Source organism: Trachemys scripta, chromosome 19 (assembly GCF_013100865.1).
Source record: "Trachemys scripta elegans isolate TJP31775 chromosome 19, CAS_Tse_1.0, whole genome shotgun sequence".
Taxonomy (NCBI): domain Eukaryota; kingdom Metazoa; phylum Chordata; order Testudines; family Emydidae; genus Trachemys; species Trachemys scripta.
In genome coordinates this window covers 21,080,181-21,096,665 of record NC_048316.1, presented here as the reverse complement: position 1 = coordinate 21,096,665, position 16,485 = coordinate 21,080,181, and the positions used below count along the sequence as shown (strand labels likewise).

Sequence of the window (16,485 nt, the reverse complement as noted above, 5' to 3'; positions counted from 1 at the left end):
GCCCCCGGCACCGCCGGCCCCGGGCCCCCCGGCGCTCGGCGCCCCCGGCACCGCCGGCCCCCGGCCCAGCACCGCCGGCCTCCGGCCCAGCCCTGCCAGTCCCGATTTTCCCGGACATGTCCGGCTTTCTGGGATTTCTCCCCGGACAGGGATTTGGAGCTCAAAAAGCCAGACATGTCCGGGAAAATCCGGACGTATGGTAACCCTAGGTTACTCCGCTGGCCCCATTTCTGACCTCCTCTTACACCCGGGAGGGACAGAGGCACAACTTGACTGAAAGCGCCGGGGCCCTTGGAACGACAGTGCAGGAGATCCGTAGGTCCATTGAGGGGGACAGCAACAGGAGAGCTGGGAGGGACTTACTTTGCACTGCAAAAATGATTGCACTCTGCTGAGGCACCCTATAACACTCACCTACCAAATGTGTTTTGGTTGCTTGATCTCCCTGGGAAGCTCTTACGCACTTTAATGTGGTTTGGTCAAGGCCATGGCATCCCAGACACACTACTGACTTCCTCCCTCCTCCTCCTCTCCTGTGTGATTATCCTCTAATGAGGGAGGACTGTACCTGATTCCCTGTCAGCCCATGAGCCCCTGCCTGTGGTCAAGGTCAATGGTCACCTTCTTCCATGGTTGAGCAAGTGGCACATGTATGGGACAGGACTTTTGTCTCCCCCACATCACCGAGTGGAATTTGCTCCTCCACTGTAAATGCTGTGTCCTCTTCCGGAGAGCCTGGGTGAATAAGGCACCAAGAGGGGCAGGCCCGGCCCCTGGGGGAGCTATGACCTTGGAGGTGGGAAAGGCAGAGGCGTAACAGAACATCTGGGAGTGAGCTCTGATTTCAGGCTCCTGCACTGATGCAGAGCCATGCACATTCCAGCTTCACAGGGTGTCTCCCAGCAACCCTGAAGATTAATGCTCTTGTTGCTTGTTAAAAACCTCAGAACCTGACGTAGCTATGGAGACACTAATGTCCTTCCCTTGCTCTTTTCCTCTAGGCAATACCATTGTGCTTGCTGGCTGCTCCTGATTGGATTCCTGCTTGACCTAGCGGATGGAGCGGTTGCTAGGCAACTGAATGCTTGCTCAGCCCTGGGTGAGTTCCATCTTGTCGTCCTCTAGAAGCTCAAAATACCAGGCCTGTTGCTCAGGCTGTGAGACAGGCAGTGTCAATCCACTTAATGAACAAACCAGACATAATAGGTCCACTCATCCCTGATGGGCAGGATAAATTGCACCCTAGGGATAAAATTGGCCCACGGGCTGTATTGCTACCCCACCACTGCACTTGTTGCAAATTGAAACACCCAAGCTCAATAGCCATTAAACGTCGTGCCTCTCCTGGTAGCCAGTCAGCAGCAGCAGTTTTCTCCAGTAGTTCTCGTGAATGATGGCATTGCAGGCAGGCCGCTAGGAAGCACTAAAACAACCATATCAGTTTGACCTGTAGATATGAAAAACACAGGTGGGGAGCAAATTCGGTGTGTGGGGGGGAAATAACATAGGCCTCGACCCTTGCCTCTGGACAGAGAGAGGAAACATACTGCATCCCTGTCCAGAGGCTGTGGAATGGAGGCCTCTGCTGCAGTGTTCCCCTTGACGCCACTTCCAATGGGGATCCACATATGTGGATGGGTGCTTTCCATTCATCTTCCACCATCAGACTGACTGCAAAGAGCCCTTGCTTCTGGCTTGGCCCAAGATCTATGTGAAACTCTGGGAGTGGTGAATTTTGCTGATGGGTGAGTTTAAAACCCTTCTAATTCTGCAGGGAGGCAACTTCCCTGGATAACCGATACATGATCTGGTGGAGAAACTGAGAGAAACCTCCCTTAGTTTTCTATTGCCACCTGTTTTTTTTCCCACCCAACTATTTGGGCCATAATATTGATTGCTATACATCAGCTCATGCAGCATGCTAGTGGGATAGTCTGCTTGGAGGCAGAGAGAAATTGTATATTAGATCCAAATTTCCAGTGCAGTCTGGCTTCATCTGTTGTCATCCTTCAGACCAGAGCAAAGAGCGCATGTATGATGTGGTTCTAGGTTTTCCAGACCTCCTGTACCACAGGAATATGTGAATACAGAATCAGCCTTGCAAGGGCAGAGGGCTAAATACAATATTCAAAAGAGAAGTTCATGAGATGGACAGGGATCTGGGGCCCAGTGCTACATTTTTAGCCCACCCAAAGCCTCCACTACAGTCACTGGGGTCAGATTCACCATTGCCCTGCACTTGGGGGAGTCATCTACACGAGTGCAAAGTGAGTATAAACTCCCTCCCCCAAATCCGAATGGTTGCATTTCACACCTGTGTTGGACAGGTGTGAACGATTGCCCCAGGCCCAGAGCAACACCGAATGGGCCTTGGGAGTGCAAGGACTATACATCCAGGCCCCTGGACATTCCCGGGTTGTTTCTCTGTGATCGACTCTCTGTGCCCCATGTAGGACTGTTCCTGTGCATGTAGCCAGGGTAAGTCCATGTTTGGGACTGGAGCAGTTTGCTTAGAGTTGAGCTGGGACGCTGCCTCCATCTGAGCAGCTCGGCCTCTGGCCCTGCTGGCTCACTGTCTTCATAGGAAAAAGGCGTGGTGCTCTCCAGGTCTTTTGTCTCTCAGTGACTCTAGATCAGGTGCGCTTGGTTTATAAGCAGCATTTTTCTAACTGGCAGCCCTGCAAGGTGCCCTTGGGAGCAGGAGTCAAGGTAGGTTGTACCATAAGGCTCGGGGAGTTAACGGTTCTGACGGTACACAGGCCAGAACCGACTCTTGCTCCCTCTGCTGTAGCTTGGCTCTCCAGAGCCAATGGGAATAAAAACAACGACATTGATTTTAGTCAGTGAAGTTGGCAGATGAGGCTCTGATACACCCAGGGAGCATAGAAGAAGGTGCCAATTTTTAAAAGAAAGGGTCTTCAGGGAAAATGAAGACAGAGTCCTAAAAACAGAGCTTGAACTCAGCTTGAACTCTTCTCTTGTAGACAGTAACTCTTTGGGGCTGGGTTTAATTGTCTAGTGCAGTAAAAGTATTTTGTGTCTTACAAAACAAGTAATTGCTACTAATAATAGTTTGGGCCCCCAAGACGAGACGAGTGAAGTAAAAGTACCTGCTCAGTGGGAGTAGAGGGTCCAGAGGTTTAAACTTACAATAAAAAAACCTAGACCTCTGTCTTAATACTCTTTCGGGGGAGGAAAGCAGGAACATAGGAAGACACCATACCAGCTCAGACCCCTGGTCCATCTAGTCCTGTATTCTGCCTCTGACATGCCCAACCCCAGAACCAGATGCCACAGGAAGGTGCATGAACCCCCTTGGCTGGCAGATGTGGGCTAATTGAACCCCCGTGCGAATGTCTTGTTCTAACCCTATATAATTGGAGATCAGGTTAAGCCCTGCAGCATCAAGTTTTATATCCCCCCTGCCAAAATTTCTTTTGTTAGCATTAGTCATTGTAATGCTGAATATTCTTGTTCTCGATCCTTCGTTGAATCTTACCAACTTCTTGGCCTCAACAACATCCTGGCAATGACGTTCACAGGCTCTCTGTGGAAATGAGGCCCACTGTGTATAGGATTTTCTTTTATCGGTTTTGAATTTGTCACATTTCAATGTCATTGAATGGTCCCTTGTTCTGGTGTTATGAAAGAGAGCTTCTGTTCTTGCTCTTCATTACCTTCTCCAGACCAATTCCTCTTCCTTCTTTCCTGCAGCACCTCCTGTCTCCCGTAACTCTAGACCCTGCTGGTGATATTTATGCTCTGTCCTTCCCCATTGACTCAAACCCATCTTGTGGTGGCACCACTTCTGGTGTCTCATGCTCTGGGTGTGGTGTACTTCTGACTGTACTGTGCACCGTGACACTTGCACAAGTCAATGGGGAGCCTCCACTGGAATCTTGGCAAGTACAGGAAGTGGGGGAAGCAGAGCACTGCCTTTCTCTTAGCCAGTACTTGGTTAGTGCTGGCTCTGTCCAACTGTCTGAATTGGCAGGATTAATTATAAATGGTGACTGCCTCCAGTACCTGGTAATCTCTGGAGTGTGGTGCTCTAGCTTGTCTTCAGGTGGGGTGGGTTTGTTCCAGGGCAGGAAAACAGGTTATGCCCTTGACAGTCCTCAGCTGGAGTATGCAGGAAAGTTCTTAAGCCAAAGGGCACCTACTCTTCATAGATTAATAGACTCCAAGACCAGACAGGACCATTGTGATCATCTGGTCTGACCTCCGGTATTACACAGGTTAGAAAAGTTACCTAAAATTAATTCCGACAGCAGATATTTTAGAAAAACGCCCACTCTTGATTTTAAAATGGTCAGCGATGGAGAATCCACCACAATCCTTGGTAAATTGTTGCAGTGATTAATTACCCTCACTGTTAAAATTTTACACCTACTATCCAGCCTGAATTGTCTAGCTTCAACTTCCAGCCACTGAATTGTTTAGCCCTCTCTCTGCTAGATTGAAAAACCCATTATTAAATATTTGTTCCCTGTGTAGGTACTTACAGACTTGATCAAGTCACCCCTTAACCTTCTGTTTGTTAAACTAAATAGATAGATCTTCTTGAGTCTGTCACTAACAGGCAGGTTTTCTAATCCTTTAATCATTCTTGTGGCTCTTCTTTGAACCCTCTCCAATTTATCAACATCCTCTTTGAATTGTGGGAACCAGATCTGCACCCAGGATGCCAGCAACGGTCACACGAGTGCCAAATGCAGAGGTAAAATAACCTCTCTAGTCCTACTCCAGAATCCCCTGTTCATTACTCCTGGGGGAGTTCTGCGCCACTGCGCGTGTGCATAATTTATGTCCCCTGCAGATTTCTTTGCTTCCCCACAGAAAAATGGCTTTCTGATGAGGAAGCAAAGGGAAACCACAAGAGTAGTCTACAATCCTCCCCAGCAGTATGTTTCGGGGAGCTGGCAGAGAGGTAAATCACTGTGGGACGGGGGACAGGACTGCGGAAGACCTGTCTGGTAGCTCCCACTCTGTGCTGGGCTCAGCTGCTAGTTCCGGCTGGGCTGGGGAGGACGGGACTTCCTCTTCCCCTGCACGACATCCCGGGCCGTGTCAGACCCACCCCCAGATTTCTCCCCTGGCTGTAGGAAGCTCTGCAAACTGGCCTCCCTCTCCCTGCCCCCCCCCCCCACGCTTCCTGCACCCATCACTCCTTAGCTGCAGGGGAAGAGATCACTGTACAGGGAGCTGCTCCCCCATCCCCCCTAGCCACCCGTGTATCCAGACCCCCTCATACCAGACCCTCCTGCTGAGCCTCAACCCCCACATCCTCCCCCAGAACCCCCCCCCCCCGACGAGTCCCACTCCTCCTGCACCTAAACCTCCCCAACGAGCCACCCACATCCGGATCCCCACCCTACTGAGCCCCAACCAGCTGCACGTGGATCCCCACCACACTGAGCCCCATTCCCCCAGCATCTGGACTCTCCCACTGAGCTCCCCACACCCAGACCCCCCTGCCAAGCCTCAACCACCTTCACCTGGATCCCCCTGCAGAGTCCCATTACTGTTGCACCCAAAAAAACCCAACAAGCCACTGTGCATCCAGATCCCCCTCGCGCCCAGATTGCCCCACACAGAACCCTCTCCACCCACACCTGGATCCCCCCACACTAGGCCCCTCCACACTTGGATCCTGCCTGCCCACACCTGGGGCACCTGGCACGGAGGGGCAGGGCCCCGTCCTTGCGCTGTGTCAGGGCTGGGTGCAGCCTCACTGCTGAGTCCGTGTCCTGGGGAGAGCTGCACAGTGATCTCCCACCCCGTGCAGCCAGTAGCCTGTACTCCCCACTGCCATGCCGGAGCCTCCATATTTATTTGACAAATCAAATTTGCAGAATGTTAAAATACCGTGCACAGAATTTTTAATTTTGTGATGCAGAATGCCCTCAGAAGTAATAAAGTTCATGCATCCAAGGATCACATTAGCTCTTTTGGGCAGAGTGTCACACTGGGAGCTCATGGTCAGCTGATTATCCCCCATGACCCCCACTGCTTCCCAGGATAGAATCCCCCATCCTGTAAGTATGGCCCACATTCATTGTTCCTAGATGGATACATTTAGCCATATTAAAATGCATATTGTTTGCTTGCGCCCAGTTTACCAAGCGATCCAGATCACTCTGTATCAATGACCTGTCTTCATTATTTCCCATTCCCCCAATTTTGTGTCCTCTGCCAACATGATTAGTGATTATTGTCTGTTTGCCTCCAGGTCACGGATAAAAAAGTGAACCAGCGTAGGGCCAAGAGTCAGAGCCCATTCCAAACACATCGGCTCAATGATCCCCTGTTTACAATTACACGTTGAGATCTATCAGTTAGGCAGCTTTTAATGCATGTAACACGCAGTACCATGTTCAGTGCCTTGCAGAAGTCTATGTATATTAAGTCACTGTTGCCTTTGGCAACCAAACTTGTAATCTCATCAAAAAAAGAGATTGTTAGTTTGACAGGATCTACTTTCCATTTACCCGTGTTGGTTGGCATTGATTATATTACCCTCCTATAGGAATATAGGCCCACATTAGACCCCAGTAAATTATGGTTTTAAACTGAGTGTGGATTTTAATATGAGTGATAGGCCCGAGACCAAAAAAAAAAAAAAAAAAAAAATCACAAGAACGAAGGATTGCTTGTGTTAGACTTGTATTGAGCCTGGAAGTACCAGAGTTTTCTTATTTAAGATTTGGGATAAGCAACAGAAATAAAGTGAATGTGTTAATTGGATCCCAGGCATAGTAAATAATTGGTTAGAAATGCTTAGACCAGTAGCTAGGGAAAAACATGACAAAGTGATATAAACTTCTTCAGCTGACTTTAGCTAAGGTCCAGTAATTAGCAATGACCTCACTTGTGTATTAGTGTATAAAAAGCAAGGGTTTCTAAGGGTTCCTTGTTCCTCTCTGGAGTCACGCCTTCATGGGAAGGTGTCTCCTCGGCCTGATCTGGTTGTGTTTTGGCCAGTGCTTATCACTGTATCGTTGCTGGATATTGAATGGGGGTGTATCTGTTTACATTTGTATTTTGGATGTAACCAACACCAAGTGGCCTTTGGGACTGATAAAAGAATGCTTGTCTGGCAGCTGAGTCCTGGCAAACCGCAATAAACTTACTAAGAAAATAATTTCCAGCACCACTTTTAATTCTGTATTAATTGAGTCCTGTATTAGCTGCTCCGTGATCAGACTGACAGGCCTGTAATTACCTGGGTCAAACCATTTACCCTTTCTAAATATCGGCACAACACCAGCTTTCTTCTGGAACTTCTCCAGCATTCCAGCACTGATTGAAAATTAACAGTACCGGTCCAACGAGCGCTTCAGCCAGCTCTTCGAAGGCTGTTGTGTGTGGGGAGGGGAGGGAGCGGTGGTGATCCTTGGTGCCGTTTCACGCTGGTAGTTGCCTGGAGGGAGAGAAAATCTTGTGTCTCACTGTGCACTGAATGTGAAACAAGCCAAGTTCAGTGCTCAGCTAAGGCCGTGAGGGAAGGGCTGGGGAAAGGTGAGGAGGAGCAGTATGGCTCATTCGAGGGGACAGGAGAGCTCTCGAAGTTGAGAAACTCATCCACTTTGCAAACTGAACTTCTCATGCCCTGCGCAATACCAGGCCCAACTATGCCTAACTCAGTTCCTTCTTCATCAGGTAGAACTTGATCATGGATGGGTCAGAAATACAGTTGAACCCTTTGCCAAGAGGCTCCATCTCCTCTCCCTATCCTCCAGGCTCAGTAGTCTCCTCTTTGGCAGATGGAGGCCCTAAGGAGGCAGTAGGGCAGGTCTCTCTGGAGGTGAAAGGAGTTGCACCAGAAAGTGGGGGCCGTTTAAAATGTGCCTCGCTGACTGTTCCAAGTGGTTTGTAAAATCAAAGGTCAAAACTAGACTCTTCCCATCTGCCAAAGCTGGAACATCTTCCCCGCCATCGCCTGCCTCACTGGAGCCCAAGCCGGAGAGTAACGTCCCTTACTTAGCTCTTCCAGTGCTTCGTTATTAGGGTGACCAGACAGCAAGTGTGAAACATTGGGACGGGGTGGGGGGTAATAGACAAAGGCCCAAATATCGGGACTGCCCCTATAAAATTGGGACATCTGGTCACCGTATTTGTTATCTTCATGGTTACACAATTGGGCCTGATTTCCACTTGACCGTGACTAGCTTCTGCTTCCAGCTCTTATTCTGCCTTGGCTGGGCTGAAGAGCCCCCTGCTGTCAGAAATCTCCCTGTCTAGACACTAATGGGTCATGAGCAAGGCATGGATGTAGTTCCTTTAGTCTCTGGAAGGGACATGCTGTGCTGGTGGCGACGGTGCTAGTCGTGTCCAGCCCAGTCATGTCCAGTTCCCTGGTGGGTGATGCCAGACTCCCCCCAAGAGCACTGCTGGGCTTGGGAAATCCATCTGCCTCTTCCTGCCATTTGGGGAGCTGGGATCAGGTTGCGTGGTTGCTGAGCAGCTGCTTCTCACTCCTGGCAGGTGCCAAGTTGGATGACTTCGCTGACTTCACTTCATTCGGTCTGGCCACAGCTCTGCTGCTGCAGGCTCACGGGATCCTGGATGGCTTGCTGGCTATCGTCTATGTGCTCGCAGTCTTTTCCCGCTTGTGCTTCTTCTCAAGTGGTAAGTGCGTGGTCTCCCTTTCTCTGTGTGGGTCTGGAGCATGGCTACAGCCAGTAAGAAGGAGTGTAAGTAGGGCGTAATATGGCTGAAAGTCCATCACCTTCTAGTTGTAGGAGTTTATTCAACGTTCTGCTCTAGTCTCTGCTACCATGGGCTGGGCAGCACCTCCTGCTGGGAGGAAATGGAATCAGACAAGTGCTGGTCCTGCTTTTTCAACTCCTGTAGCTGAGAAGCAGCCATGCCCTGTGAGTTTTTAAACAGCACAAACTCATTGGTTCTGTTTCCTATCCACTGCTGCAAGTGATGGCACCTGTGTGTGTGCCAGTGCTTGGAGGTGTGGGCGGCCTCAGTGATGGAGCTCTGCTGCTGGGGAGGAGGGAGAGCAGGTCAGCACCTGGGGGCTGGGGAGCAGTAGGAAGGGTTCAGACTCCTCAGGGCCACCATGTTCTCCTTGTGGAGTTTCCTGGTTTCTCTGTCCCACTCCATCAGGTTTTTTTTTCTGAAGATATAGTTTTGCCCTCTGGGAGAGAGTGGGAGAGATGCCGTGTATGTGTTAGAGACACTAAAGTTGAAAGTCTCTCTGTGTTGTTAACAACACATTAAACTTTCAAAACTGTATCAGTGACCTGTCCCCTTCCTTATTTACTACTCGCCTAATTTGTGTGTCATCTGCAAACTTTATCAGTGGTGATTTGATGTTTTCTCCCAGGTTATTGATAAAAATGTGGGGGCAGGGCCAAGGACCAATCCTTGTTGGACCCCACTGGAAACACACCTGCTTGATGATGGTTCCCCATTTACGGTTACATTTTGAAACTATACGTTAGCCAGTTTTTAGTCCATTGAATATGTGCCATGTTCATTTTATATTGCTCTAGTTGTTGAATTAAAATGTTGTGTAGTACCAAGTCACATGCTTTACAGTGCTAATGTAATTTACTTACACTTCCGTAATAAATTTGGGTAAATGCTATCAAGTTAGTGAGACAGGATCTATTTTCCATCAGCCCATGTTGATTTGCATTAATTACATTACCTTCTTTTAATTCTTTATTAATAGGGTCCCATATCAGCCACCCAAGATCTGACCTGGGTCGATGTCGGGCAGACAGGCCTATAACTACCTGGCTCAGCCTGTTTACCCTTTTTAAAACTGGCCCAACATTGGCTTCCCCCCAGTGCTCCAAGACTCCTTGAACAGCTGCATTTTCCCTTCCAATAGCTGGAGTGCGAGAGCAACAAAAGAGTAGGTGGGAGAGAGGAAAGCAAGAGGGAGAAAAACCTGTTGGGGAGGAGAAGAGAGGAAAGAAGAAAACAAATGTAGCCCTGATTGCTCAAGGGGAAGGAGGGAGGAAAATTAGCCAACGACCCTTTTTTGGTTGGGATCCCTTTTCTCAGCATTGAGATACTGTGGTGATGGGCACAGTATGAACTCCTAGATAGTTTGTTCCACTTTCTAGTCGTTGATGTTTTCCAGCTGAGGGAAATGAAAAATCCACACAGTAAATGGTGAAACGTGATTTTTAAGTGTTCATTTTTCTTATCTCAGGTGTTGCAAATAAAACGGGCGAAGAACTGTTTGAATTTTTGGTTAACCTGTCCATGTCCCTTTTTAGGGCTGAACCAAGCATTCTCTTTTATTTCCCAGAATCCTCTGGCTTATAGCTTTGTGGCAATTTTAAAAGGAAAAGTCACCCATTCCTTCCTCTTCCTTGTAGGAATCCCTTTCATGTACCGAGGACTGCCCTGTCCCTATGCTTCTTCCCTCCTGACTGGCACATACCTCTTGACTGGGGGCAACCTTGTGGTTCTACGGATTGTAGCCATGATAATGATCCTGTTCATGGTTGACCAGGGCTTCTATCCCCATGACAAAGTACTGGAGTCCCAGCTCTGGAAAAAGATGGTCTATGCAGGGGGTAAGTTTTAAAACAAACCAGCACAAAACCTTGGCTCTCATTTGTTTCTGTGGATTCACACAAGGGGTGAAGGCGTAGTGCTTGCCCTTCATTATCTAGTCCCTTCTTTGACTTCATTCTTCAGCCCAGCTGACGGAAAGGGTAAACTAATGTGAACCAGAGTTCTTGGGAGCTGTATGAAAATATACATTTCTTTTTTGTACTGTAAACCTAAAATATATAACTAGTGTATAAGTTCTTCAACATATGTTTGAAACATGAGGGGGTTCTTACCTGAATACAGGGTGTGCCTCTTTAAGAGAAGTAGAAATAAGAGTACGTGGAAGTCCATAGTGCCTGTCATCAGAGACGTTGTGAATGCACGCTACAAAAGGGGAAGAGCATTTTCTCAGTTTTTAGGGATCGGCAAACAGGCAGAGGCACAGAAGTCACTTGTGTAAGATCACAAAGTGGCCATGTTTTGACTAGGAATAGAACCAGTTTCTCAACTCTCAGTGGCTACGATGAACTCTTAGGTCGTGCTCCTTCCTACCTGAAATAAACCTAGATGATTCAGAAGCCTAGAAAGTGTCACGCCAGATCCTATCAATGGTCCATCTAGCTCTGTTTCCTTTCTCTGGGAATGGCCAGTACCAGATGTTTCAGAGGAAGGTGTAAAATACCCAACAGCTCATAATGGACAATTGCATTTTTCATTCACAGACACTTTATGCAGTGTAATTTTGTTAGCTCTATTTTTGAAGTACTTTTCCTGAAGAAAGTCTAGTAAGGGACTAAAAGAGGATTCAGTCTTCAGAACTGTGCTGTATTCCTGCTAGTTGATTGCTCAGATCAAATGCACTCCAATATATCCAGTCAATACCTCTATAAATCTCCACCTGAAACATTAATTCTGGGGTTTTACCAGCCACAGATAACAGGCCATGGCTTGTTTTGTTTTATAGAACCCTGAAATGGAGCCATGAAAGCAGCCAGAAAATTATTGTGTCTGACTTCTAGACATGGCATGAAAACGATAGAAGCACAGAATTTGTGTGTATACAAAGGTGGGGTCATGAAACTAGTTCCCCAGGCTGGCAGCTGCACTGAACACTGTGCTGCAGGAAGGCAGTGTGACAAGAGACCGTTTAAGTGATAAATCTTTGACAAGTAGCTGTATGCTGCACAGATGGGAAGGGCATTACATCTGCTTCTAGCAGTATCATTCTCCATGTTTGCTGTCACAATCTTTAACCCAACCTCCTTGAAGGCAATAGGCTTTTGTTTGTGTATAGAAGAGTAGCTCTGGCAGCTTGTACTTTCATGGATTACGTATTTCTCTTTTAAGATCATGAAGTACATTATACATGGTGGCAGTGGCTCCTTTTGCCACAGAGTTGCATGCTGTGAAAGGTGCAGGAGACCAGATCATACTAAACAACCTGTGTCTGGTGTTTTTTAAAAGGACTTATTTCCCGCAGTGAACAGAAGAATCCTTCAGGCTCAAACCTGCTAGAAAATCTTTCAGTGACAGAAAGGCAGGGATTTGGGGAAGTGTGTGAAATGTATATTTACATTTGTTAACCTTGTCAATTGTATCTGACCTACTTTTCTGTGCTACTTTCCTGTTGCAGGTATCCTGATGGTTTTGTTCTCTTCCTATTCAATAGTCTCTCTCTACTATCTCGTTTGGTCTACTACTTACATCTTCTTCCCAGTCGCCTTGTGGAGCTGCAAAGTTTAACTGCACGCTTGGTATTGTGTAGATGATGACAGCTTCATGTGTCACCATGATAACCTGCCAAAGGCAACACCTGTGACCTAAATGAAGACTTATCCTGTGTTAACATCCATGAGTTGCCTAATCCTTACTAAAGGTTTCATCATTGCGATCATCTATACTTGAAAGTAACAGCGACGGGATGTCTTGTCACTTCAAATAACACTTTCAAACTGGAGTAGTGTTAACGCAGCTCCTGCAGTTCCCCTGCGTGTTTCAAAGTGTTCATGTAGTGCCTGCTCTCTGACACCACATGTAATAACTAACGTGAAGTTTAACGCTTGTTAATGGGGAAACTTCATTTAAACTCTCCCAGATATTTGAGGGTTTGCTGTAGATGTGAGTGTACATATTCCTTACAAAAAGATACTGTATGGATTTAAGTTGAGAAATTCATTTTCAGATTTTTATTATGCTTAAAATCATGAATTTACGAAGTTATTTGCTTCTTCTAGAGTTGTAGGGCAGTAGCCACCCACGATGGGGGTTCCTCTAACGACCCCACGGGCCCAACCTCAGCTGTGGCTCTGGAAGAAGCCCAGGAAGGCTGAGATCAGTATCAGAAGCACTGAGATTGGTATCTTAAGCACTGAGATGTTGATTTGAAAACTGCTGCTTAACATCTTGACCCAGTGGTGCCCAACCTTATTACACGGGAGGGCCACAGGAACTTAAGCACGACCTTGGGTGGGCCAAACCGATTCGACAGGTTTTAATCAGATTTCAAGGCACCTGTATTGATTTATATTTGAAGTTCAGCTTGTTTCATATGTATTTAGCTAGGTTGTTTCTATGTACAGTATTGTCTATTTACACACTCGTGTAAACTAAAATGATGTAAACGACAAAACGCTAATGAATCGGCCATTCCATATATTGTGTTGAAGCAAGATGTGGGCCTTATGAAATGCTCTGGTGGCCTGTAGGTTGGGCTCCCCTGTCCTAACCCAATGAAATGGCATGAAAGTAGTTAGAGTAAGTTTATTTGTATATTTGTAATACACAGGAGAGCAGAACAGATGGCTTTTTTCTTAATGGATCACGGAGGGCAATTTGAAATTGCTCTCAGACCTTCTCAACAACAGCGTTTGCATTTGCCCGAAAGATGAAAACGTCCCGCCCCTTTCTAGAGGTGGCGCAGGGCAGGGGCACAGCCAGGACATGTCACTTTAGAAGAGCCAGTGACTAACTGAACATAAGCACATGGCTTCCATTGCTTCCACCTAGTCCTATATTTTCTGCAGATACTGTAGCTGGGCTTTTATCCTGCTCCAAGGGCCTTGGCTTCTCATCAGAGTTAGGCTGAGAAAACTGGGATCCCTAAAATGTAGAATAGTGTTGATTGGTTATTTGACTATTTTAGATAATTATGAACAGCTCCCCATTGAAATTTGAGAGCTATATATTATAAATTGTAACCACCAACTACTCTAACACTCACATAGAAGTAATCAGACTAGCTTGTACTTGAAACGTATAACCATACATACAGTATACCAGACCAAAACCCCACTGCAGTGGGACCTTACCATTTCAGAGAATCCTGTGCGGAAGGAAGGAAAGTTATGACTATCCCACTACAAAGCACCTGCCTCTGAGAAGGGAAAAATGTCTTGCAGACCAGGGGATAAAGAATAACCTCTTAAATGTTTGGGATCCTGGTGTAACTACATTGAAGGATGTGGAGTTGCACCAGGTCTGAACTTGGCCCAGGTGCAGCTTTATTGCTTTTACTGGAGTTGTACCTACTGAGGTAGGAATTCGGCCCACTATCTAAACTTCGCTGGTGAAGGGACTTTACCCAACTGTGAATTGTCTTGATAATGTGAAAACCTCTCCCTGGACATAACTTGGACTAAGTCTGAGGCTCAGAACTTCACTCCAGATGACAGACCAGGGAAATTGACCTAATACATATGCACCTACGTCAGTCCGGGCGTAGCTAGATCAAAAACTATTGCAAAACAGTAAAACAAATGTTTGGAACCACTTGAGACCTGATTCGGATCTCTTTGCTGTGGTGTCAATCTGGAGTAACACCACTGAAGTCAGACTAGCATCTGGGGAAAGCTGGTGTGAGACCAAAATCAGGCCCTTGAAGTTAAAGTTATGGCATCAGTTGACAAGTTATGATCTGATTCCGATAAAGAAGTTTAATTAAAATAACCATTAGATTAACTAGTTTTTAACATTGGTGTCCTAATGAACGATTCAGTCTGAGAGTGCATTTGAAAAGAAAATAGCCAAACTACTGGGGTAAGATCCTTCTGCCTTAATTTTTTTTACAAATGCGTGTTCTTATAAAGGTTGAGGTTTTCTCACTTGAGCTGTCTGGGAACGGGGAAAGCAGGTCATGTAAGCACCTAGATTCTGCCTCCTACCTTCTCTAGGGTTGTGAAAATAAGCCTCACCTTCAAAGTGTGCCTCCGGAGAAGCAGACTAATGAGAACTGCTGAAGCAAGTCCTGCACCTTGAAGCTCCCTCTCTAGAGGCCTGATCCTGCGAGGCACTGAATGCCTCCTGAGAGATGCAACTGACTTCACTGGGAACTGAAAGGTGCTCAGCATTTCACAGTGCCAGACCTTGATATTTCGGCTACTTTGTGTTCGAGTCTCGGAATGACAAATGAGTCACTTGCATGCCCCAGGAGGGCCAGTAGAGCAGTCCTTGCATTCACCAGTGCTATTCGGGCACAGTAGCATGTGGGAGCTATTGCGTGGGTCAAAGCAGAGGTGCACTTGACTGTTTTCGAGCCATTGGGTCCCTAATTCTGATTGCATCAACATCCTTAGAAGAATCTGAACTCGGTCCTGTGACTAGAGGGGGTAAAGGCTAAACAGTAGCTTCCCAGCTGTGCTCCGAAGTGCCTTTTGGAGCTCTAGTCTCTCTCGCATTGTGGCTGCTCACACCCCTGGAGGAGGGAGTGCCTAAGCTCAGGCCTAGCCGCTGTGGCTGATTTGAGTGGCAGTGTATTGCTGCAACCTCTGCAGCCAAAGAATGGCTCCATTATGAGGCCATCAGTACCCACCGCACCGCCCTCCCCCGGCCCCCGGAGTGGAGCAAGGAGAGAGAGTAGCTAGGAATCAACCCATATGGTATCTTATCACAACACATGCACAACTGGGAAAAAACCCAGAAGCTTTGCCACTAGGCATAGCCTTCACTCCAAGAGTGCTCTGGCCCTTCCCAAGGGTTTTTTAAACATGGCACCTTATCTGATGCTGTGACTACATCTGGTATTACTTCCATGTCACCATCTTTTGTTTGCACATTTGTTGGCACAACTCATGGGTTTGAGAGAGCAAAAGCACCAAGCAAGGAGCCGCATGACAAAATGGACTGTAGCTCATCTGTAGCTGGGGTGTGCGAGACCGGAGACTCGCGAAGCTGTTCTGTTCTGCAATTGAAATGTGAACAAGAGAACACTCAATTGGCAGATGTATCACAAATGTACATAGTAATTTATTATAAGGCAGTAATTGTGGTGTGGGTTTTTATTGTTGTTGAAGTCCTGAATATATTTTAAAGAGAATTAGCTCCATCCTCACCTGAATACTGTGGGGACAGAACTCTCTCATTTCTCCTCCATTGATCAAATCTTTGGTGGGGAAGAAAATCATCTGTACCAGCTCTTTTAAAATATGACCTGAAGTCTTGATGTCCAGGAGTTTTATAATATTTATTTTTTACTGATCACTGTAGTGAAATGTATTTTATTTCCCCCCTGCATTTGCTTTATCTGGGGAAAGGGCACAGGAATGGAAAATTGTACTTGAAATTGAAGTTCAATCTCTGGAAATAAAATTTTTGGGAAAAACATCAAGGCTGTGCTTTGTCTGTAAATCTGTTTGCTCCTGGAAAGGAAAGCTGCTGGAGACTGAAAGCATGTGAGGAAAATCTTCCACAATTCTTGCCTTCAAACACAGGAATCTGTGGAATATAACTCTGCTCACTGTAGCTTGACAAAAGTGAGTTCCCTGCTTGGCTGGGTGTTGGCAGAACGGCTGGCTTATTAGCATGCAAAGAGGTATAGCAAACATTCCCATGGGAGACTGGAATTCCAGCACTGTCACATGACCCCACTGCTAAAAGCAGACCAGCGAGGCAAGAGAACACTTTCCTGAAGATACCAGGCAGGAGATGGAGCAAAGGATAGCATAGTAGAACTGCTTCCCC

General features: G+C 46.9%; 1 protein-coding gene across 13 annotated transcripts in view; it reads left to right on the top strand.

Annotated features, from left to right (window-relative positions):
* Nucleotides 1-16,128, top strand: part of TMEM269 (transmembrane protein 269) — a 38,077-nt gene extending 21,949 nt beyond the window's left edge. For 11 of the 13 annotated variants that reach the window (XM_034753007.1, XM_034753018.1, XM_034753014.1 and 8 more), the window contains 4 exons: nucleotides 1,002-1,099; nucleotides 8,488-8,631; nucleotides 10,350-10,550; nucleotides 12,164-16,128. In XM_034753007.1, coding sequence (XP_034608898.1) covers nucleotides 1,002-1,099; nucleotides 8,488-8,631; nucleotides 10,350-10,550; nucleotides 12,164-12,273 — 553 coding nt within the window. In that variant the 3' untranslated portion in view covers nucleotides 12,274-16,128. Of the gene's footprint in view, nucleotides 1-1,001; nucleotides 1,100-8,487; nucleotides 8,632-10,349; nucleotides 10,551-11,494; nucleotides 12,133-12,163 lie in introns of those variants that run through there. The other 2 variants (XM_034753009.1, XM_034753010.1) reach the window with 2 other exon arrangements.
* The last annotated feature ends 357 nt before the right edge of the window (nucleotides 16,129-16,485 follow it).